The following is a 24,791-nucleotide window of genomic DNA, read 5'->3' as shown; positions in this document are numbered from 1 at the left end:
GTTAAATATAATATGAATGTAATTTAAGAATAATTAAACAGCTACCACATTGATTTAGGTTAAATTAACTAATCATTGAGATACAAAGGATACACCCTACTTCATAAAATTCAATCCATAGATGTTGACGTGTTTCAATTATTCTGAGCAACTTCTCTTATCTTTTAGCTGTCCTCTGGTGACTATGAACTAATGTAAAATCTGTAGGTGAGCATTCAAGAATGTTAAGAGCTTGCCTTGTTGCTGGCCCTGCAGTGAGGCTTTTGCTGTGGTAGACGTACTGGCTTTGTTCAGGCTTTCAAAGCCTTTTATTGTTCAAAGGGATGCTCTGATTTTGTTTGCATTTTCCTAGCGCTACACTTTTAACTATGTCACATCAGCTTTAATCTAGGTTGAAAGTTTTGAGTTATATATAGTCTTCCTTTCCATTGATCTGCTTCCTCCCTCCCTGCCTGCCTTCCTCCCTCCTTCCCTCTCTCTTTCTCTCCCTCTCCCCCTTCCTTCCTTTTTTTCTTATTTTTATTATCTCTGAACAAGGACATTTCACTGGTTGATACAGAAGACTTTTCTGAATGGGTAATGCATAGTACTCCCCATCCAACTAAAAACATTCTTGAAGATACTTTGTGAGGTCTTTCTTTTATATGCTAGAATGTTTCCCAGACTCTACCTGCACAAATACTTAACATCCCTCCACGCCACCAGACAGCAATCTCTTGCTCAGAGAAACACAGGAGGAAAACACACTGCCTGCCAGGAAGAGTGAAGCCATGGGCCTGCTCAGTGCAGTCTTTGTCTAAGGCTTGCCACAGTTTCTTCTTTTATTTCGTAATCAAGTAGCTACTGCTGAAAGAAACATAAATGAATGAATGAGAGAGTGATTTTTTAGAAGAATGAAGAGAATGATTTTTAGAATATTCAAATGCAGGTTCACAGCCACTCACCACACAGGTTAAAGCATCATTTTGCTGGAATGGAGAAAAGGCTCAGTGGTTAAGAAACATTTTTCTTGCAAAAGACTGAGTTAAGATCCCACCACCCATGTTGGGGTAGCTCACAACCACCTGTAACATCAGCACCAAGGTATCCAACATCATTTGGCCTCCACAAGTGCACTCTCATTCACACACATATATAAATAAAGCTTTAAAAGCTTTTTGAAATTATATCTAGCTGTTGAGAACTTTAAATATTAATAGGTATATGTTTCATTCTAGTAATTCCCTTCAACCTGTGCTTTTTCATTAAGACCTCAGCATGAAAAAGTGAGGCTCAATGTCCATGAATGAGAACAAAGCAATAAACACACATGGAATTTTAACAGATTTTTTTTAGATCCATGTGAAACAACAGCCTTGGAAGCCTAGTCGTTAAATCCAAAGGAGCCTGTGCTGGAGGGAATGTGCAGAAGGTATGATCAAGAGAGCAAAATGTTGAATTGCTTTACATCAGAAATAAAATTCGTTGAGAAAAAATGCCCAGTGCAAGCATGGTACTCCCAGACATGGTAAAGCAATAGTTTAATACAAAGGAGAAGAGCAGCAGATAGATCAGGGAAGGTGCGGCACTCTTCTTAGCATCTCCCAAAGGAGGTGAGGTCTTGCACAGAAGCTCTGGATCCTGCATGGGGAAGAGATCCTTACTTGCATAATAGAGCAGATAGAGGCAGATTTGGGGTTGGGGGGGGCATGATGCCTGGCATTTCCTGCCTCACCAGTACTTGAGATGCTGACAGAATATACAAAATGCCTAAAAGATGGCTAACATGCTTCTTAAATGCACAATGCCTGTAGGTTGCCTAAGAAATCCATTGATTAATAAATTGTTTAACAAAGGGCAAGGCAAGTCCAATTACATAAAGAATGGATCCTGACTGCTAAAATAGGAGAAGAAATTGCAGATGAAGTGGAGTAAGTCTTGGAGCAATGTGTCTCAACCTGTGAGTCATGACCCTCTTGGGAGTCACATATCACATAACCTGCATCTCAAATATCTACATTACCATTCATAACAGTAGCAAAATTAGAGTTATGAAGTAGCAACAAAACAATTTTATGGTTGGGGGGTCACTGCAAGATGAGGGACTGTGTTAAAGGTCACAGCATTAGGAAGATTGAGAACCACTCTCTTGGAGAATAACAGTGGGAAAGTAGAAATAACGTTAAGACAGGCTTTCTGCTACCTCCACTCCTGCCTCAATTTATGTACTTCCATGGAGTACTCAGTCCTCAGCACAACTGAGTACATGCCTGGAGTTTATTGATTCCAAATCTTAAATCTGTTAAGTTTAACTTGATATGTCAGGAATTAATTATATCTTATCAGCAATGGAGTAAAAATTAGTTTTCGAAACGTAAGAATATTCCTGTTTAAGGAGGAGCCATTTGCTACAGAATCTATACTTCCGCTAACTGCCTCTGAGCATAACTTTCTACTACTCCTCAATTCCATATGTGATATTATTCTGAATATCAAACTGGTACCAGAAATTCCAGGTATTATACACATAAAAGGTAGATAATTTCAATAGCCAGAAAATTATGTTTATGTCTTCTTCAAGTAGTGGAAGGGACTAGTTAGGTATTGAAGCATAGAGAGTGTTAACATCACTTACTAGTTTGTGTCTGCTAAGGTGATTTATTTATACTACAGCAGTATGACACCTTGGAATTCTGACATAAATATGGATCCCTTGTGCTTTCCAAACTGCATTTTTATCATTGCAGTCTGATGCCTATTGAAAGCCGTAGATAGTACCAACCTGCCATGACCTATTAAGTTTATGACAATGGAAATTCTACAGGCAGTGGTAGGTGTTGCCCTCACACCTCAGAAGATGACAGAAATTTTAATCAGCAAATTTTGATGCTTTCTATTGAGGGGATAGGAATGAATAAGTCCATCCAAATGAAGTTGACTTTCACAGAATGCTACTTAACCCTAATATAGAAATAATAGTCAAGGTTCAAAAGGATGTGACAAACAAAAATAAACATAAACCTCTATGTGTTACTTGGAGAAGGTCCTGCCAGCAGTAAGGGGGATGAGATTATGAGCAATATTTGGCATGGAACTTATTTCCAAAAGTTTATGAGAAGTAACGCTTAGTAAGAACAGTTCCTACAAAACCCCTTCCTCTACAAGAAGCAGCTAAAACAACAGTGCACCTGAGATCCATCACATGCATCCTTTATTTGGGAGTATAAAAAAGTGTGATATATGTACATCTTAGATTTTTCTTTACTATGATGAATAATTTTTTTTAATTTTCATAAGAAAAATGGATACAACTCAAGATCATTGTATTAAGTAAAATAAACCAGTTTCATGAAAACAAATGTTGTGTCTTTTCTCTCATATGTAGAAACTGGGTGGAGGTATGAAATTAAAAGTGGGAATACCAAGGATATACAAGGGCAAGAAGCATAGGAGGATGAAATAGGGCAGATAGGAAAAAGCGACAAGGTGGATTATCATAACCAAAGCATATGGCTGGATAGAAACACCATAATGGAGTCACTAACTCTGTATCATCAGTGTATGCTTATAATGGAAAAGAAAATGATTTGCAGCCGTGAAAGCTCATCTTTGAGACTTTTTCTGTGAATAATCCTAAGAATGTTTTAGTTAGACTCCGTAATGTCCATATTTTTAAAGCCAGCTATTATATTCCCTTACAGAATGACTGGTGAATACAAAGAGTAGTTCCCATGGGAGGGAGTGTCAGTCTCTCTCTCTCTCAGCTAGCCACATTAACACAAGAGGAATGATGGTGTGTATGTGCCCTTTTAGCTCTTCCTCATCCAGTCCTTTCAGTGGAGTTCATAAGAGTGCTTATAGATGTGCACTATCCAAATGGAATGAGAAAAAGATGGCCACATGATTTCATTTCCCACTTTCAATTTTAAGTCAGTTGCAGACCTTTTACTTATTTACTTAAAATATCTAAATTTGTTCCTTTGAAAATTAAAGGAAGAATTCAACATGTTTTCTTTTTCCTCCTGAGAGAGACCTTTTCAGCAATAGTTATTTAATAATCCCATGTGGTAAAATGTAAATAAATAAATAAATAAAACCACAATCCATAGCTTTTAATAAAAAGCCACATCATGAGGACTTTGGGTTATCAGCTAGCTCTAAGTTATACGAAAGGAACATATCTGTTACAAAAAGGAAAATGGATTTTTAAGTCAACATGAAAAATTTTAACACTTGAGTTCTTCAGCACATAGGAGGGACAAATTGGAGGAGCTGTTTCTGTTTTTATGGTTTGGATCCCTTGTTTCCAAGTGCTTGGGGGTTTCTTCCTCAATAAGTGGGTATAATTGTGCATTCATGTGTTTGTGAAACAATGCTTTCAGTTTCCCCTTCATATATTTTGCATAGCTAGCTGATATGCAATATTAGCTGCTTATGCTTTCAACTACTGAAATGTATGTTTTCATCACAGCTTTAAAATAAAGTTTTGGAACCAAAGGCATTCTTTTTAAATAGACATGTGAGGTTATATACTTTGTAATTTGTAACAACATCAACATAACTGATCTAACTGAAATACTTGAACAGAACCTTTATTTTATCAACATAATACCTACTATTCCTGCCTCTGGTTGTGCTACAAATAGGGATTGTATTAACCTTACACGTCCAGAAAACTGTATCTTGATTCAGCTATGACCATATTTGCCTTTATACATTTAACTGGAAGAATTAAGTTGATTTCATCTACCTTTTGAAATAATTACACTTTTGCATTAAGCTCCTCCATATAAAACTTATAATTTAAAGACAGAAGAATTGTTATTTACACTGTTACTTTGAAAAAAAATGGCCTCCAGAGATATTTTTACGGATAACCTACAATTTTATTTTTATACTTTCTTTACTTATGATTATGCCATTTTTCTATGTTTCCTATGTTATGAATATCCTTGTCACTGAGTATAAGAATTCACCTGTTAAAGCTGTAACACTTTTTAATGCCACAACAAACTTGGAACAGTTTACAGATCCAGCAGAGCTGTATGCTTGCAAGACAGATTTTTACAGACATGTGTTTCCGCATGTCTTTTGTGGACAGACACACTTTGTCATTTTATTATAGCCATATTTTTTTCAAGTTCATTTGTACAGCAAACTTCCTCAGAGAACAGTTTGGCTTTCTGGAGTACAGGGAAGATTTGATGTCCACTATAGTAAAGATATAAATATGTTGGGTAGGTTTGGTTGCTGTCTGTTATACGACATAAGGATTTTAAAACTCAGGGTCCTCAGACATACCAAAGCATATGTGCCATCAACCTGGTGATTTGTTATCCCATAAGTTATGGAAGTAAGAAGAACCAAGGCTATCAGGTAGCTTATCATGGATGTCTACTGTGTCATAAATCCTATACAGAGTCAATGTTTCCCGGCCTCCTGTGTGAATCCACAACACCTTTACAATCTGATTTGTTTGTGAGGTGGAGTTACACTCACTTCCATTCCTTACACATAGGTTCTAACATCCTTTAAGTTTCGTATTGTTTTATAGCTGCACCAAACTTTAATACTGTAACTTTTTAAAATATTTCAGTCTATCTGATTATGTGAAATAATGTGGATTTAATTTCTATTTCATTGATTCATTGTGAGGCCTTAGCATTTCCCTAATTAATTAGTTTTATTGGAGTTTCTTCATCTGTGAAATACCTATTATCTGAGTCATTTTGCTACTAAATTCTATTTCTTGTTTACTTACAGGAATTTTAATATATTCAGTTTATTCAAAGCTCAGGCTTATACATCCCTCTGTAATGGGGGATGTTAAGGAGAGCAGATATTTTTATTTAAATTTTTTTCATTTTACATACCAAACCCAGTTCCCCTCGCTTCCCTCCTCCCTCCAACCTTTCCCCCATCCCACCCCCCATCCACTCCTCAGAGGGGGTAAAGCCACCCCTGGGGAGTCAACAAAGTCTGGCATACCAAGTTGAGGCAGGAACAAGGCCATCCCCCCCTGAGAACAGACTTTTTAAATCTGTGGTTTTCTTAGTTTTTTGAGAGTTTCATACAATGCATTTTGATCATCTTCACCCCTACTGCTGCCACTGACTCCTTCCAAATTCACCCCTACCTCGAACTCCTCCCAATTTCTTGTCTGTTTTTGAATTAACCAACAAAAATCCAGTTTGTCCTGGCCTTATATTAGTGGGTGAGGCATTGACCTGCCAGAGGCTACAACCTTAAAATAATCACCCTCCTTCCCTAGAAACTATCAAATGTCCATAGTTCCTCTGCCAGTGGTGGGGGTTGTAAACATCTCCACCATTCATATTGGAAGGTTGACTGCAATCCTATAGACCCTTGTGCAGGCAAACACAGGGCTGCTGTGAGTTCAAGAGTTCAGAGGTGTTATTATCATTTCCAGAAGACGCTATTTCTTTTGATGCTCCCAGATCTATGACTTTTACAATCTTCTATAATAAGCTCAGAGCCTTGAGAGGGGGCGGGGCTTATAGATATCCTATGTGGCTGAGCACTCTACTGACTATCATTATCTGTACAATAATCAATTGTGAGCTTCTGTTTTAAACATAGTCACATTTATCTCCTATATTTTGTCTTTTTTATTCCTATGTATTTATTTATTAAATTTAAATAAAACTACATCATTTTCCTCTTTTCCTTTCCTTTCTCCAACTCCTTCCATGTACCTCCTCCATTTAACTTCCTCAGATCCATGGCCTCTGACCTGTTTTTATTAACTGTTGTTATGTGTGTGTGTGTGTGTGTGTGTGTGTGTGTGTGTGTGTAATATATACTTATATACTTCTAAGTATGCAAATATAACCTGATCAGTATGTACAATAATACTTGTATGTATAGATTTTTCAGGACTAGCCATTTGGTAGTGTATATCCATTTGATGTGCTATTCTCTAGGGAAGACTGTTTCTCCCACTCCCAGAATTTCTTAGTTGTTTAGTTGTCTGTAGTTCTTTGTCTAGGATGGGACTCTGTGAAAGATCCCCCTCCATGTTAACACATTTATTTGTGTCATTGTCCTTTGGATCTTATTTAGGCAGCCATTGTGATGAGACCTCATGGGTGTAGTTCCCCTGACATTTCTAGGAGGTACAATCACACAACAGACCTCTAAATTTGTCTTTTAAGGTTAAGTGGTTGAACTTCCTGAGACTGACTTCTCTGTGTAATAGTTAAATAAGGATCTTATATATGCTTTTATTCTGTACACTTACTTCTTCAATAGCATATTCTCTTCTCTCTTCTGAATACAGCTCCAGTAATTACATATGAAATAGTCTCTTTTTAATTCCAGTATTTTGTTTGTGCTTTTGGAGACAAAATTAGTGAGAAACATGTACAATACACATATTAGAGATTGTCATTCTCAGAAATCTAACAGTAGAAATATAAGAACAATAGGAGTCCAAGTTTCAAGTTAGGATTAATCTACCTTTGGATAACAAATCAGTATTTTTTTAAGTCAATGTATTTATTTGTATTTTATGTACATCAGTGTTTTGTCCACATGTATGTCTGTGTGATGGTGTCAGATCCTCTGGAACAGGAGTCACAGACAGTTGTGAGCTGCCATGTGGGTGCTGGGAATTGAACCCAAGTCCTCTAGAAGAACAGCCAGTGCTCTTAACACCTGAGCCATCTCTCCAGGCCCACAAATCAGTATTTATCTGAATGTATGTACACACACATATATGCACACCTATACAGTATATGGATAGAATATATACACAAATATTTGTATTTATAAGGAATTCATACATATATGTGTACAGAAATGAGAGAGAGAGAGAGAGAGAGAGAGAGAGAGAGAGAGAGAGAGCATTACCATGTGAAAATTTGTAAATCCACCATCCACATTAGTAAGTGAAATTCTTATGTTGTACTCAGCTGCTCACCACCAAGGCAAACCTAAACTTTGATTCTTAATACTTTGAGACAAACAAAAATGGAAACCTAAGACCAGTGGAAACTAGGGAATTTTCTCCACCTTTATCTGAACTATCAAAGGATTTCACAGTCAAAGAGTGAATGGCCTTGTTTGATGCCCTTGGGAGCATGTCAGAACAAAGGTATGTCTCTAAAAAACTGTGTCTTTGCCTTTAGCCCCAAACATCCCCCAGCAGGAGAATTTTAAGTCACATGATCAGCACATAGATAAAAAAATATTAAGGGCATATATTACCACAAAAAATAACATATATAATATATTTTAGGTATGGACAGCAACAGAAAGTATTATAAATAAACTATGCCTATTACCTCTCATCTGTCTATCATCTATATTATTGGATTTAAGAAGAATAAAAAAAATCCATGAGAATTGGATAAGCCAGCAAAATATGTTAAATAAACAAAACCCCAACTTGCAACAGTAAATAAATCCATGATTACCTATCAAGAACTCTAATGAATAAAATGCAATAATTTAATTAATAAAAATTTAAATTGTTAATAAAAATCAGTCACATGAATCAGAAATTAAGAAGATATATTATTTGTATGAGAGAAAATCAAAATATACATATAAAGGGAAGGAGAGAGAATGTGAGATATTGAAAGACCAGATGATTCTATATCTATGCAGATAAGCCCACATTCTCAATTACTAAATGCTTCCTTGTTTCTGTTTGTGACTAGATAAGACTCAATATTCTTTTCTTATTTTCAATTCCAAAATAAACAGTTGGAATAAATGAACATTATTAATAAAGCATCTTATGGATTTATGTTCAATTTCATTCATTCTTGTTTCTAGCCAATTAATAGGTTCTCTATAAATAAATGTAGAAATGTGTTCAGTGTTTTTATGTATAAAAAAAAAGTATTCTTCTTCATTTAGCAGACTTCCTCATGTTGAACAATTCTGGACTATTGAGGGACAAACCAAATGGGAAGTCATGTGACAGGAACTAATGAATTTGTTCCGTGTATGAGCAGCTTTCCTTTATCAATTGCTCTACTGGCTTATTTTTAATTTTTAAAAATTTTAAGAGAGTGGAATCACTAGAAGAGGCCTTTTTAAAATAAATCTCTGAAAGTCTTTACTAAGATCACATTTGGTTTGCTGGTAACTTATATTTCTGCTCTGTAAAATTGTCTGACCTAGGCTGGAGAATGTACTTCAGAGAGCACTTGCCATCATGGGTGAGGCCCTGAGTTCAGTGCCTAGTGCCCCAAAAAACTAATCATAAAACTATCTAAGCATTGTGTGTTCAGTGTAGAATGCTGTATAACACTCCTTCCTTTTTCACCTTGCTACAGTGGTGTTTTAATCCCTTTTGCTCAACTGGAACAATTTATTTCAAAGTCATTGATATGTGCGTCCTCCCAAACCCAATGGCAGATACCTGATTTTTATCTTATTAACTACTAAACATCATTCTTATGGAACTACCCTATGATTACTTAGAAACGGATCCTTTCCACTGGCATTTACTGTATCACTCTGGATCCCCTTTAACTTTTTAATTTCATGTATAATTTTTAGAAACCATTTTATAGTTAGTTTTACTTCAGTCTTCATTATATCTCTGTTTTCAATGGACTTAAAAAACTAAGAAAATACTCTTCTCTGCATTATAACTCTCATACCTGCAATTCATCCTGGAAACTATTAGGTGTATGCACTACCTATATTTGTTGATATGATAAAGAGGATTCAGTTGTTTAAGAATATAATACACCATCAATAATTTATGTTATATGTAGTTCTATATACTTTTCTTCAAACATCAAATGATGGTCTTTGTTTGAACATTCCAATTCTCAATATAAAATGTTTCGTTAAAATCAATTGAGTCTATTTAATCAACCTCTAATAATTTTGCAGCTATCAAGAAACATCTGCAAAAGTCTTTATAATATATATATATATATATTTATAAAATATATGTGTAAAATATAGATATATGTATAAAAATATGAGATGTTTAATAAACTCCTAAAATGAAGTTTAAAAAACTTCCAGACTGCTTTTTGTTTTCTTAGAACAAAGCAAGTAATTTTAAATAAGGGTTAGAAACATTATTATTCAATCATTTTGATTTCAGGCTGGACAGCAACGTTGGTGGGAACAGGAGATTAAAATAAATGGGAATATTCAAAAGGGAGAACTCATTACATATAACCTGACAGAACTAATTAAACCAGAGGCCTATGAAGTCCGACTGACTCCTCTCACTAAATTTGGTGAAGGAGATTCAACAATTCGTGTCATCAAATATACAGGTGAGTAGTTTTTTTTTTTTTTAAATTTCACAAGTATTTATTTGTGTAAGAAATTTTGTGGAATATCTATTTTAATACAGTTCCTCATATTAAGGTGACCCCAACCATAAAATTATTTTTTGGTGCTACTTCATAATTGTGATTTTGTTACTGTTATGAATCTTAATGTAAATATCTGATATGCAGATGGTCTTAGGCGACCCCTGTGAAAGGGGTATTTGATCCCCTAAAAAGGTTGCAACCCACAGGTTGGGAACCACTAGTCTAAATGTTCTTGTGTAAGGGTGGACATGCTTATCCTACATGTTTGTGTGTTTTGCTTTATTAGGAATTTGCAAGTTCAACACGGTGACTAGCTAGACACTAGCAAAATGATTTAAAAAATGATAAAAACAGAATTTTTGCAAGTTATATTACCAGCCATTGTATTTCTAGGAAGAATCAGTGAGACTGCTACATCCAGATTAGAAATATTTCTTTTTACTTGTTAGTAAAACTTGAAATCTTTATTTTCCCCTTCAGTAGAAAGCAGATGGCTTTTTTATGGAAGACGTAATTGTTTTTTTTCAAAGATTTTTTTTCTTGCTTGTTTTGTGCACAAAAAGTACAATGTATCATGTCCCTTAAGATATGGCAAATCTATGTTCTGAAATTTCTGTGTGTATGTGTGTATTTTAATTTAATTAAATGAAGTGGTATTGATGTATTTGTTTCAGACACATGACATGATTTGAGAATTTCATTATTTCTATATGTCATATTGTTTTCAGTAAAACTTGATGTAACAGAAAATATAAATATAACCTCTGTTGAATAATTGCTTGCATTCTTAATTCATCTAGAGTATAAATTATTTTACCAATGACTTCTCTTTGATTTCTGGGTTTGTTTAGCACTGGTTGAGGTATAAATGTTTAACAATGCCATTTCTTAGAAAATGATCTACTCCCCTGTGACCTTTAACATTGATTTTTTGTGGTACTTTGATGTTCTTAATATAAGCTCAAAGTAAAATGCAGTCCATCCCATAGAACAAAATGGACTACAGATATAATTATCCACTGCCATTATTAGGTTTGGAAGAAACTATGGGATTCTGAGTATACTAATTAGACTTTTGTTTATAAGCGACATCTAAGCCTTGCTAACATTTTCTTTCTTTCTTTCTTTCTTTCTTTCTTTCTTTCTTTCTTTCTTTCTTTCTTTCTTTCTTTCTTTCTTTCTTTCTCTCTTTCTTTCAGCACCTGTAAATCCTCATTTGAGTAAGTATATTATTTTCACTTAAAAATCATATTATATTACATAGTGAAGGAAAATGAACTACATATAAATATACAAAGATTAGGTAAAAACTGTTCTTACTTGGTATAAAACAATGATTTTAAACCAGTAAAACTGGCATTGTGTATGCACTTCAAAGTTCAGAGGATATGGTTCTATCAGAGAATTAAAAATAAATATTTTAATACTGATAACAGATGCTTATACATTTAATAAGTTAGGAAACATGAAGTCATTTTCCCAAACCGGTTCCTATTCACTTATCTGCAACCAACTGTGAGCTTCATTTCATTTTCTGTGAGATGCCCCTTGTGTGTTTCCTTTTGCTGTCTTGTTTCTTTGATTTGCTGTCTTTTCCTCATAAAGACTAAGGTTACTTATTAAATCCATTTCCTGTAGCAATAATTATTGTTGTTAGTGCATGTGTATGCATAATGTGTGTACGTGGTGTGTGTTGTGGGGTACAAGTGTTCCAGTTTGCATCTAGGGAGGTCAGAGAACAACTTGCCATAGTGAATTATTTACTTCTACCATGGTATCATGGGTTTAATTCAGGTCACCATGCATATGCTGCAAGTGCTTTTACTCAATGAACCATCACATCAACCCTTGATTATTTATTAAGTTTGTATTTGAGTCTTTCCCTATATGTGATATTATTTTACTTTAACGTTGTTATTTGTTAAAGACAGTGTTTCACTATAAAGTCTAGGGTAGACTAGAACATAGACTCATATTCATACCATCCTCACCACCTGAGTACAGGTATTTCAAACAATGCATCACCATATCTGGACACAAATCAATAAATTTATGTACATTTAACTTTAGTATATTTGATTTGGTTTTGATCTTGAATTCTGAATTTTTGCTTTACATTAAATTTTATAAATACATGATGAATATTAGTGTGTATAAACCTAAAAATTAGTGCCACACATAAAAACATCCCATATTCGTTACCTAGTAGAAGCAATTTGGGGGGAACAGGACTCATATTTTCTCATGCTATAATAAGGATATTGTTGGTTATGGCAGGAAGGCATGGCTCTGGGATCTGAAGTCAGGAAAGAAATATATGAATGCTGATGTCTGTCTAGTTCTCCCCTTTTCCCTTTTCAGTCATAACCCAAGCCCATGAGGTGGTACTACCCATATTCAGGGTGGATATTCTCTCCTCCGTTAAACCTCTATTTAAAAACCTAAGAGAAAATACCGAGATGTGTTCCTAGGTGGTTCTAAATCTAGTCATGTAGGCAATGACAATTAGCCATCATATGTCTCTGTCTCTGCAAACCATTTTGAAATAAGAAGAGGATTTACTATGAAAACCTAATCACAATATCAGTCCTTAAGAACACTTTATTTTTCAGCGTAAAGCTAGATTTTTGCAGATTTTAAGGCACTGCAGAAAGAAAATCAGTTGATACATGTAGGTCATGGAGTTCCAGGCTTCTTATTTATGATTTGTTAAATTAGTTCTTCACCATATTTGAATAGATTTGGGGAAATACATTAAAATGTTGGAGATCATGTAATGTAGAATATTTAAATTTTCTTTTCATATCTTTGTCTTACTTACATTTCTTTTGCTACGAAGAGACACCAGGTCCAAGGCAACAGATAAAAGGAAACATTTAATTTAGATTCATGGTTCCAGAGGGTCATACGGTCTAAAACTATCAGGCAGGAGCAGTAGCTGAGAGCTTACATCTGATCTATAAGCATGAGGTGCAGGGGCATGGCACACACACTGGAATGAAGTCTCAAAGCCCACCCCCAGTAACATACCTCCTCCAACAAGGCGACACTGCCTAATCCTCCTCAAACAGTTCTACTAACTAAGGATCAAACATTCAAACATATCAAGCTATGCTGGCCATTCTCATTGGAAGAATCAGTTTGAGAAAATCATGTTATAATCAGAAAGCTATAAAAAAAAATGATGTAGTCAACTATTACTTTTCTGTCTTTGAGAAATTCCTAGACTTCTTTTTTTTCATATTTGTGAGACCTTTTAATATCCAATATTACACTGATTTTTGCTGTTTATGTAGTTCAGTGAATTTGCATTATCTTTCAAATATTATTTGCTGAATAAACTTTATATGAATAATCTTCTTTGCACATATGTGTAATTATCCAACTTAAAGTGATAGAATAATAATAAAATTATTTTATACTGTTAAAACATCACTTTACTATACCTTTAATCCCAACATTCAGGAGGCAGAGACATGCATGTCTCTGAGTTCGAGACTAGCCTGGTCTACAGAGCAAGTTCTAGGACAGCCAGAGCCACACAGAGAAACCCTGTCTTGAAACATCCCCCCCCACCCCTGGCAAAACAAAAAATCACTTTACTTATTTTTTAAAAAAGGTTTTCACCAGATCTGTTTTAAAAAAAAAAAAAAATGTGTTTATTTGATATGTATGAGTGTTTCGCCTGGATGTGTATCTGTGTACCATATATGTGCCATTTCCTCAGAGGACAAAAGACAGCATTAGACTGCCTGGGACTGGAGTTTCAGATGGTTGTGAGCCACCATGTGCAAGCTGGGAACCAAACTTGGTCCCCTGGAAAAGCAGCCAGTAATCTTGACTGCTTAGCCATCTCTCCAGCCCCATCATATTTAATTTTAAATAACACAGAGCATAAGTTTTATACAAGAATTCTGAAATAAATACATCTTTCCATTTGTTCTTTGACTTCTTTTTGTTCAAAAGTAAAATATGACACTAAACAACTGAAGACCTTATAAACAGTCTCCTTTGGGATCAAAACTCTCAAGTAAAGGAACTGTGCATTGTTCCTAAAAGACAGCAAGAGAAATTAGTATGTATATTGCCACCATACAGTCACAAATGTTATATTTTTTACTGATAGCATCCTAAGATCCTGTCTTCTTTCGTATAAAATCAGTACCAGAAATATGTGCCTGAAAGACGTGGTGTTGGGCTGGAGAAATGGTCTGTTGGTTAAGACCATTTACTGCTCGGCCAAAGGAGCTGAGTTCAGTTCCCTGTCCCTTTATCAGGTAGCTCACTACTGCCTCTGACTCCAGCTCTTCCGGTTCCATGAGCACCCACACATTGAAGGTACCCACACACAGACAGGCACACCCACACACACTTACATAAATAAAAATAGTTTTTTAATAAAATATTTTATGTAGACTGTTGTCTTTCTAGAACATATCCATCTAGACAGACTATAAATAAATATACAGATACACAGTAACTATTTAATCTAACAAAGGCATACTAAACGTAAGGAAAAAGGCTTCACTTAGCTCCTTAGGTATATGATCCCAACCCAGTTCCCCTTTCCTGCAGATACCTAATGGATCTACCCCTTTGCGAGGGTGCTAGGGACTCCAGTGGGAGAGTCTGTAGATGTTTTTCTCTGTGAACTTCAGCGAAGCTGGGGTCTGTGAGGACTTTATTTTTAACAAGGAAAGCTGACTGAACTAAAGTTTCCTCATTTGCGAACTCTTGGTGAAGAGTCCTCAGATTTTACAGAGTCCTTACTTTGTTGAATGGAAGAACATGCACATTTAATCTTTTCTCCATTGGTGCACCCAGCTTGTGTTTCTGATGGAACACACCAGCTCATCTGTGTATACACTTTTTGAAGCAGGGTACGTTCCGGTAAGAAAATCTTCTATTATAAAATCACAAGCACCCATATTTAACAGCAAGTTGAAAAAGTCTCTCTCTCTGAGCTCAGGTTGTTTCTGAACTCAGCATATGGCAGGCATCAAAACCTCCCAGTCCTTCCTCAGGCTCTTCGTAGAGTTATTGTATAAAATTCACCTCCAGTGGATTTCACACATCTGGCGAGCCACGTTCAACTCAAGCATGAGTGATGACCGCTTCAAAAGCAATTTACTGTCGCCTTGCCCCAAGCAAACGTACGGCTTCGCAGATGTGTGTGTGTAGAAGAGCAGAGCTAGAGGACAGGACATAAAAAATTACACGCTCAAGGTGCGCATGTTTAAAATGCCACCAGGTGAACTCGGTAAAGTAAAGAAAAGAAGTCTCTTTTTCTTTACCTCTGTTTCTTAAGACAGGTCTTCTCGATAGTAAAGTCTGCCTTGGGATTTACTGTGCACTTGAAAGCCATGGCGGTTCTCTTACCACAGCTTCCTGGGCGCTGGGATTATGAGTTTGTGCCACTACTTCCATGTTAGAAGCTTTTATTTCCTAATTGACACTTCCGTCTCAACGGTTCCAATGTACTAAAAAAAAAAAAAAGTTAGGAAAATTCCCCAGCCATAAGTCAAAAATAAGTGAATTGTTTTATTATTTTGAGTTATCTGGTTGCTTCTAAACAAAAGATTTGGACCTTAATTGTGTAGTAAGATACTGGTTTAACGTAAAAGAAGATTTTATTCTTTTTTTTCTTTATTTTATTTTATAATTTAATTTAATTTTACATATCAGCCATGGATTCCCTTGTTCTCCCGCCCCCCCCTGCCCCCTGCCTTCCCCCCAGCTCACCCCCTATTCCCATCTCCTCCAAGGCAAAGACTCCCCTGAGGATTGAGTTCAACCTGGTAGATTTAGTCCAGGCAGGTCCAGTTCCCTCCTCCCAGGCTGAGCCTAGCGACCCTGTATAAGCCAAACAGTCAGCTCATGCACTGAGGACAGGACCTGGTCCCAGTGCCTGGATGCCTCCCAAACAGATCAAGCCAATCGACTGTCTCACTTATTCAGAGGGCCAGATCCAGTTGGGGGTCCCTCAGCTTTTGTTTCATAGTTCATGTGTTTCCATTCGTTTGGCGATTTGTCCCTGTGTTTTTTCCAACTTTGTTCTCAACAATTCTCTATCATACAAACCCTCCTCTTTCTCGCCAATTGGACTCCTGGAGCTCCACCTGGGGCCTGGGCGTGGATCTCTGCATCCGGTTCCCTCATTCATTGGATGGGGTTTCTAGCATGACAATTAGGGTGTTTGGCCATGCTATCACCAGAGTAGGTCAGTTTGGTCTGTCTCTCGACCATTGCCAGTAGTCTATTATGGGGGCATCTTTGTGGATTTCTATGGACCTCTCTAGCACTTTGCTTCTTCCTTTTCTCATGTGGTCTTCATTTATCATGGTCTCTTATTCCTTGTTCTCCCTCTCTGTTCTGGAATATGAAAGAGAAAAGCAGAAGGGGATTGATGGATACACAGGGAGAGGGAGAGATATGATCAAAGGGCATTGTATGTACATATGGAAATGCCAGAATGCAGCCAATTATTTTGTAAAATTAAAATAAGCTAATGAAATCATTACTCTTTTTCACCAGAATTATAATAGCTTTGTATTTAGTGATAACGGCCATTAAGGTTTTTGATGTCCTGACTGCACTATTATTACATTGTAATATTTGAATTTTTTCCTCATTAAACAACACAATGCTCGATCTAATTAATATTTATTATGTTAATTAAAATGTGTTAACAGGGGAATTTCACTGTGGATTTGAAGATGGTAATATCTGTCTATTCACCCAAGATGATACTGATAATTTCGACTGGACCAAACAAAGTACTGCAACAAGAAATACAAAATACACCCCTAACACGGGGCCCAATGCAGATCGCAGTGGCTCCAAAGAAGGTAGGAGGGTTTGCAGAGCTGTGCACACAGCAGCTGGAGAGCTGGGAATGTTCTCAACAGGAAGTGCAAGGTGGCAGTGAGTTATGTATTTGAGAATCAAAGGTTAAAACACTGTATTTTATGCATACTATCAGCAATTCAGATATTTCCAAAGTTTGTGATCATTGATGTTTTCTCACACCACAGTGATAAATATAGCTGAGAGATCAGTGTGTCATTATTTATTTTTGTGCTAATTTGTCTCTAAAATGATCCCTTCTCTCAGTTCTTTATGTCTTTTTTTTTCCCTGTTAAAGTTGTGATTATTTGTATATAGCCACGCAGGTTTTATAAATGAGATTTAAACCACGTTATCAACTTTTACTTTGAATCCAAACAATAACATTTTATGTTTCCTCATAAGAATGTGCTTCAACACTTACCTCTCCTACTTTCAGGTTTTTATATGTATATTGAAACATCTCGACCCAGACTAGAAGGCGAAAAGGCTCGACTTCTCAGTCCTGTATTCAGCATAGCTCCCAAAAACCCATATGGACCTACAAACACTGCTTATTGTTTCAGTTTCTTCTACCACATGTATGGGCAACATATAGGTAAGATAACAGAATGTTCTATTTTCTGTTTACTAATCCTAATAAAGTTTTTCACACACTGCATGAAGACAGTTTTAGTCAGAGAATGTTATAATTTAGTTTTATATGACTTGCCTACAAATTGCTAGGTAAGACACCACAGATGTCCTCCTGTCAAACAATTCCAAAACTCAGACAAGAGTTTGCAGACGCCGAGCATCATTGCTTCTTTGGATCCCAAGTCTGGCAGCCCATCAATAGAGTATACTTTTTATGCATGCTTCTGTGAAACTGGCATGACATAATTCAGGCTTTGTTTCTTTCCTAAGATTGAATAATGACTTGATGTATATTAATGATGATGAAAAGAAATATTGTTATATGAACAAGTCCTTTTAGCATCATCCACATACTAATAATAGTGTTAAGATTGGCTTTATTTAGATGCAATACACTAACTAGAATTTAAGAATATTGGGGCCTTGAAGGGAATACAAAACTGAAGGCATCTATATATCTTTGGATACATCACACAGTAGTAATGAAACTTATCATGACTCATGATGCAAGTCTCCTGAAAAGAGTACCATGTTGCTACAAGTGGACTTCACACACCTCAATGGAAGCAAATATTGCCCAAGTTTCAGGTTTTTTGTGTGAAATGCTGAAGTCCAGAAGTCTGATCATCATATTTATAAAAGATTAGCCATTAGACAGTACAGTTAATACAAAAGCCTGATCTACTGGTCTGCATATGTTGGAAGTATATGACTTGAGATGATATAAACCTATGGATTTTATGTGAAAAACAGAAAACACTATATCTGCAGCCTATTGCTATATTAAATTGTGGTCCCATGTTTAAGACTATTGCTGTGTGTATCATATAATATACTAGAGGTACACATTTACCACCTCCCTAAACTAAGACACAGTCCTGAGGAGTAGAGTATGTCTAGCCCCACAAGCTTGATCAAGGGTTTATACATCTTTATCAAAGTGAGAAATGAAATGATGCTTCTAAACAAAGGAAAATAGTTCCATTGTGAGTAGTTAGATTGAATTAACACACTGGTCAATTGTGAAAACTGGGATGACCTTACTCTCTTGATATGTACTAACAAAAACAATGTAAGTATGCATTTTTTGGTATAAACTACTAAACTTAGTCATAGTGTATATATACCAGCCATCATATCATTTAAGCTACTATCCTCACTGTAAAAGTAAGCATCATGGTCCATTGTTTATGGTGAAAAAAACTGAACCTCACAAGATTAACGTGGGTGGATCTGTCATGCTGTTCACTCACTATCATGTCTGAACTGTACCAGTGTCCTTCACAGTACAGCAGCAAGTGACAAGCTTGGACAGATAACAAGTAAAGTGAAAAGTGCCCACAACCTGAAACACAACAGTCACAGGAGGAACTACGGCAGAAGTGCACAGTCACCTTAAGACTTCGCAGAAATCACTTTGTTCTTAGCTCCCAAATATGCAAAATGGGAACAATAATTCCTGTCTTAGAAAGCTCTAGTTTGGAAATATAAGACCATAATCACCATCTTCTCTGAGGTAACAATAGTCTCCTGTTCCTTCAGTACTCAAATAGCTCTGATAGAGGGCACTTTGTGGTTATTTCTTTTAATTTTAACAGTGAACACATGGGCTTGTTAAGGTAATTATCCTCTTTCTCAGAAAAAGACACAGTTTTAATTACCATGCCCAACACACAGCTGATAGTGAAGTCATAATTCAGCCTGGGAAGCTGGACCCAGGCACTGCTCTGCAGGAAGACTTACTGGAGGGTCATGAAAGTCAGGCTAAGTATGTGAGAGTCAGTTGGTAGTCACATTGAGTTATCACAGACTCTACTGATGAAAAGCAGGAGGTTCTTGACTATGGAAGTAAATTTTACAGGGATGACGGACGTCACTGGGGTACAGAACAGAGACGGGAAAAGTGCTGTGAGAGCCTTGGCATGGGTGGCCTCGGTCTTCCTCTGTGTTAACTATGAAAGGAACGGTTCATTTCAAAATTCTTACTCCCCTCATTTATTGTCAGAGAAAATATTAATCATTGAATTAGCTCAGATATAATTTTTCTTTTCAGTTTATCATGTGTATTTTAATCAGTATCATTTTTAAAATTTATTTTTAAAATTTCCTCTAGTCTTTTACAATTCATCGAGAAAGAGATAAAAAATCAAGTATGTAATTCTAAGACCAATAATATGTATATATACATATATATACTTAAGACACAAAATATAAATGCACTTGTTATATGAGACCAGCACTTTTTTGAGTCCTTTAAAATTGTCCATATATTTATGAGATGCCAATTACTTCTGACAAACATCTAACTCCCACTTCCTTCCCTTCACTCTTAGCAAATATCCCTCAGTGTTTCCATTGCTCTTATTGAGAGAACAGGCACAAAAATTGCTAAAAATCTAAGTAAATATAATTGTCTCAGGCTTTGTATTAAACTAGAGCCAGATGGACTATAAGCATGACTTATTTGATTATACTTTCTTTTATTGCATCTCACAGACACTGCATTATTCAGAAATGGAAAGTTTGGGCAACTCTGAATCCAGTTTGTGTTGATGTAAACACACAGTTCTCACCTCAAAGAGGAGAGATGGATTATTCTGGAACCAATATGAGTGATCATGACCCAGGAGCACAGATTTAGATTTTCCCATATTCAGTGTTCCAAAGCACTGGTGACTTTATAGCAAGACAACAAATCAAGGTTCTTTTAAAAAATATTTGTAGCTGGGAGGTGGTTGTGCACACCTTTAATCCCAGCACTCAGGAGGCAGAGCCAGGCAGGTCTCTGTGAGTTTGAGGCTAGCCTGGTCTACAGAGTGAGATCTAGGACAGGCACCAAAATTACATGGAGAAACCATGTCACAAATAACAAAAAAAAAAAAAAAAAAAAAAAAAAAACATTCGTAGAAATGCTAGCTGGTAGACTATAGCAAAGCAGGAAAGTCTCAGCTGTGGGCCTCAGATGCCATCTGACAGCACTCTTGGCCCTTCAGTGGTTATAAACTAGGTTTTTGTTCATACATTCCAAGGGACTTATCTGATGGCTGTAAAGATATTAGGTCATGGACAGAGGAAGTGTCTATTAAGAGTAGTGTTAAAGATGCCACAGATAATTTTATCTGTTGGCTTGCAACAAACCAAATTCTCCACATCTTTGAAATTCTAATCAGTTAGTCAGCCTTGTAAAAGATTCCGTGGAAGGCATGTTTCTTTTCAGGAATGGTCTTCACATTTGTGAATGCTGTTGTCCTGTAGCAGGGATTTCCTCAGTCTTTTTGTTTGTGTTGTGTTTTGCCAATTGTCAAAATATTTGAAGTTTTTTTTTTTTAACTGTTGTATCTGTTTTAAAGATCTATGGTTTATTGTCTTTGATGAAACTATGCTATTTGAAGTCATCAGAAACCATGCCCCCAATGATTATGCTCTGCCTGCTACCTCCTCAGGCTGTTCTTCCACATGTCCCTCTCATTCAGCTTCCTTAGGCCATGAGCCCAACTCATTGAATTTAGGCCAATCAATATCCCTAAAGTGGCCTGTAAATGTTCAAGTGAAAGATTCACGTGCCTCTTGCTTTTTACCAGAATTAGAGAGGAAGGCGTGAGAAGAGCTCAGGTATGTTGCACACCAAGCTTTTTCAAGCAAACCCCTAGCAAGTTGTCAGTGCAAAGGGAAAAAGGCACCTGGAGACATCAAAAGTGCTGCTTCATGCGCTCACAAATACCAAGTAAACAAGCCAAGCTTGATGCTGATGTAAAGAAGCATTCAATAGTCTGTGAGATCAAACCAGGTATATCATTCTATTCGGTCAAAGACTAATACAGAATAAGACTGTAACTCTTTACAATCCGATAATGGCTGGGAACATGTAAGAAACTACAAAACTGATCTTGAAAGGACTTGACTCATGAGGTTTAAGGTAGGAAATTGTCCCCACCACACAATGACAAAAATCAGTTTAGTGTGAAACAAATGCTGATGTGTTTAGAAAACATGCAGCATGTTTTCCAGAGGATTTTTTTTTTAATGAGTGAGGAAGGTGAGTACATTAAATAGCAGACTTTCAATGTACAGCACTCAGGGCTACACAGCATAAAGGACTTCCATAGCTAGAGAGGTTAATTCAAAGGTCAGACTAACGCCCATGTTAGGACTAAAGCATTAATACAGCTGGTGACTTCACACTGAAGCCAAGGTTCCCATACCATCCTGAGATTCCTAGGGACACTATGCATTTTAAATTTACTGTTTCTGTGTTCTGTAAATGGATGAAAAAAAAAGGCTGATAGATAGCACATGTGTTTAGAAAATAGTTTATTGAAGTTTTTAAACTCACAGTAGGGGTCAACTATAAAGGAATAAGACAGTCCTTTGAAATTATTACTGCTCAATGACATTGCACCTGACCACCCAAGAGCTGACAGTGAAAGGTAATTTTCTGTTCACTATATACCTGTTTATATATCCATTCTGCAGAACATTAAAAAAATACAAACTTGGTACCTAAGTATCATTGTTTTATAAGTATTCTGCTGTGAGACTACAATTTGCCTGATGCACACAGTCAATTGAAATTCTGGAAAGGCTTCACTGTAGAGCTGTGGCTTCTTCCACAGGAGGAGCTGCTTCACACAGATTAGTTTATTAGGTAGACTCTATGGCTGAAGTGGCTCTGAAGCATGTTCAAATTACAACAAAAGATGTAAGCAACCTTGTCTTCAGCTTATTCGATAACAGGGTGAGAAGATTTGCATGGACTGGTGTTAGTTTTGAGAAAATTCGGTTGTGAATCAAGTGCTTTCAAACAGTGTCACATTCTACTGAGAAATCTTTTGCAAAATGAAAACACCCATCAGTGTGGCAAATATCCTTGCTGTCTATTTTAAGACATTGACTTAGTCACTCAACCTTTCGAAACCACCACAGTGGTCAGATAGCAGCCATCAACATCAGGAAAAGACCTTGTGCCACCAAAAGTTTCTATGAAGCCTAGTGATTGTCAGTGTACTTTAGCAATAAAGCATTTCAATTAAGGTATAGATATTGTTTGCAGGCAAGATGCATTACACACTTAGTAAACTGAAAAATAATATAAACATAAACTTCATGTACATTGGGAAAGCATGAAAATAGGCCTACCCTCTGTGTGTTGACATTTGCTTTCTAATCTAGAATTGAACCTGCATCATTTTTGAGGTATGTTTACCATCTTGGTATATTAACTCAGACCCTCATTTATCTGTAAGCCTAATATATCTACAGTTACTCATTTTGCAAGTAGTATCCTTGGTTGTATGTGTTCCTTTAAAAAAAAAAACAGATTCCAAAATGACTTTTTCTGGATGTATGATATCCCAATTTCATTTATGGCTTTTTGGTTAATTGTAATTAAGTCTTGCAATCTTTTCTGACATTGAGAAGCAGCAGCATCTAACAATACAAATATTAAGGTTCCACTGAAGTAAAACCTAATGTCTTTAGTCATTGCTGCATGACTAATTTACACCCTCCATTAAACAACAAAAACCGTGATTTAGACAACACTATTCTCTCACAGTGTTTGTGGGTCGTGAAAAAACATATTGTTTGCTTGAGTGTCAGTGGCTCAGTATCATTTTTTGAAGCTGTTAATAGCATAACAAGAAAGGACTCCAGTCTAATTTCAAGAATCAACTTGGGAAGAATCCTCATTAATGACCACTTATATGTTGCCTTAAAGCAAATGAATGCTGAAAATAGTTATAAATTAATCACCAAGTTGACTTTACATTGTCTTGATTTGTTTTAATTATCATAACTAAGCCCCTACCCAAGGAGAGAAAATTATAGAAGAATATTCATGCTAGAAGGTTTAGCTGATAGGTACAATTTGTAGGCTGTCTGCCACCCTGGTACAATGATGGGTCTGTTAGACGCCTTATCAAAATTGACTAAGAAAAGTATTTTCCAATCAAAGACACAATCTGTTGACATTTAAAGGTTAACTTATATGTAGATGATGTATGTACACAGTTTGATTTCTGTTGCCGTGATAAAACACCCTGACAAAAACTGTGGCAGGAAGATAGGACTTATTTTAGTTCACAATTTTATATTATTGGCCAGCCCTGTGAAAAGGCTTCAACAGTAAGATCCTGATACAGCTGGTCACGTGACATCCACAGTAGCAAGCAGAAGGGAAAAATGCATATACACTTATTTTCTTTTTGCTTGTGATCAAACTACTCTTATACAGTTTAGGATCCCTGGCTTAGCAAGCGTCACCTCATAGTAGGCTGGGTCATCTCACATCAATTAACTTATTTAAGATAACCCCTAATAAACATGCCTGTAGGCCAACCTGATTAAGACAGTCCCTCATTAAGACTTTTATCCCAGGTAGTTCTAAGTTGTTCCGAGCTGACCACTAAAACTAATTACCACAAAGTGATGTGTAGCTATTAATATTGCTACATATATATATATATATATGTATATATATATATGTATATATATATATATATATATTAACATTTCTGTGTCTTCTAATGAACTATTTAATTCTGCATGAATTAAAGAAACCTCTAAAGTCCTAAACAAACTGAATCTCATTGGAGTCACCAAATATGATAAATGCTTGTTAAATTTAAAAAAAATGAGGTGAGCTAGAAGCATCACACCATCCCAGAAAATGAAAGGTGAAATACAGAATACATTTATGAATAAGTCCTTTGAGTCTGATGAGAATTAGACAAGGTTCTACCTCTGGAAAGCCTATTTCACTGTGAAGCCACAGGGAGCAAAGGAAAAAGAATAAATGAATGAGTTATTCTTCTGTGATTCTGATAACCACAATGGTGAAGAAGAATGACAGAACAAAGAGATGTGGGCACACAGGGGGCCTGATTTAAGAAGGAAAGTTGACACTCTAAGTCCACAAGAAAGTTTATGGAAAGGTAGGAATGTAATGCCTCAATAGAGGAATTATCTCAAAGAAGGGAGTTAATTCTACTTCCAGTGAAGTGAGAAAAAAATAAT

The 24,791-nt window shown here is 36.2% G+C and overlaps 1 protein-coding gene across 1 annotated transcript in view; it reads left to right on the top strand.

The window, feature by feature from the left end:
- Positions 1-24,791, top strand: part of Mdga2 (MAM domain containing glycosylphosphatidylinositol anchor 2) — a 779,363-nt gene that overhangs the window by 730,636 nt on the left and 23,936 nt on the right. Inside the window, exons 11-14 of the mRNA XM_028859113.2 lie at positions 10,076-10,253; positions 11,495-11,515; positions 16,988-17,143; positions 17,581-17,739. Coding sequence (XP_028714946.1) covers positions 10,076-10,253; positions 11,495-11,515; positions 16,988-17,143; positions 17,581-17,739 — 514 coding nt within the window. The remainder of the gene's footprint in view (positions 1-10,075; positions 10,254-11,494; positions 11,516-16,987; positions 17,144-17,580; positions 17,740-24,791) is intronic.

The sequence above is a fragment of the Peromyscus leucopus genome, chromosome 14, assembly GCF_004664715.2.
Source record: "Peromyscus leucopus breed LL Stock chromosome 14, UCI_PerLeu_2.1, whole genome shotgun sequence".
Lineage (NCBI taxonomy): Eukaryota > Metazoa > Chordata > Mammalia > Rodentia > Cricetidae > Peromyscus > Peromyscus leucopus.
Note: the sequence above shows the minus strand (reverse complement) of the source record. Positions and strands in the feature narration are given on the sequence as shown.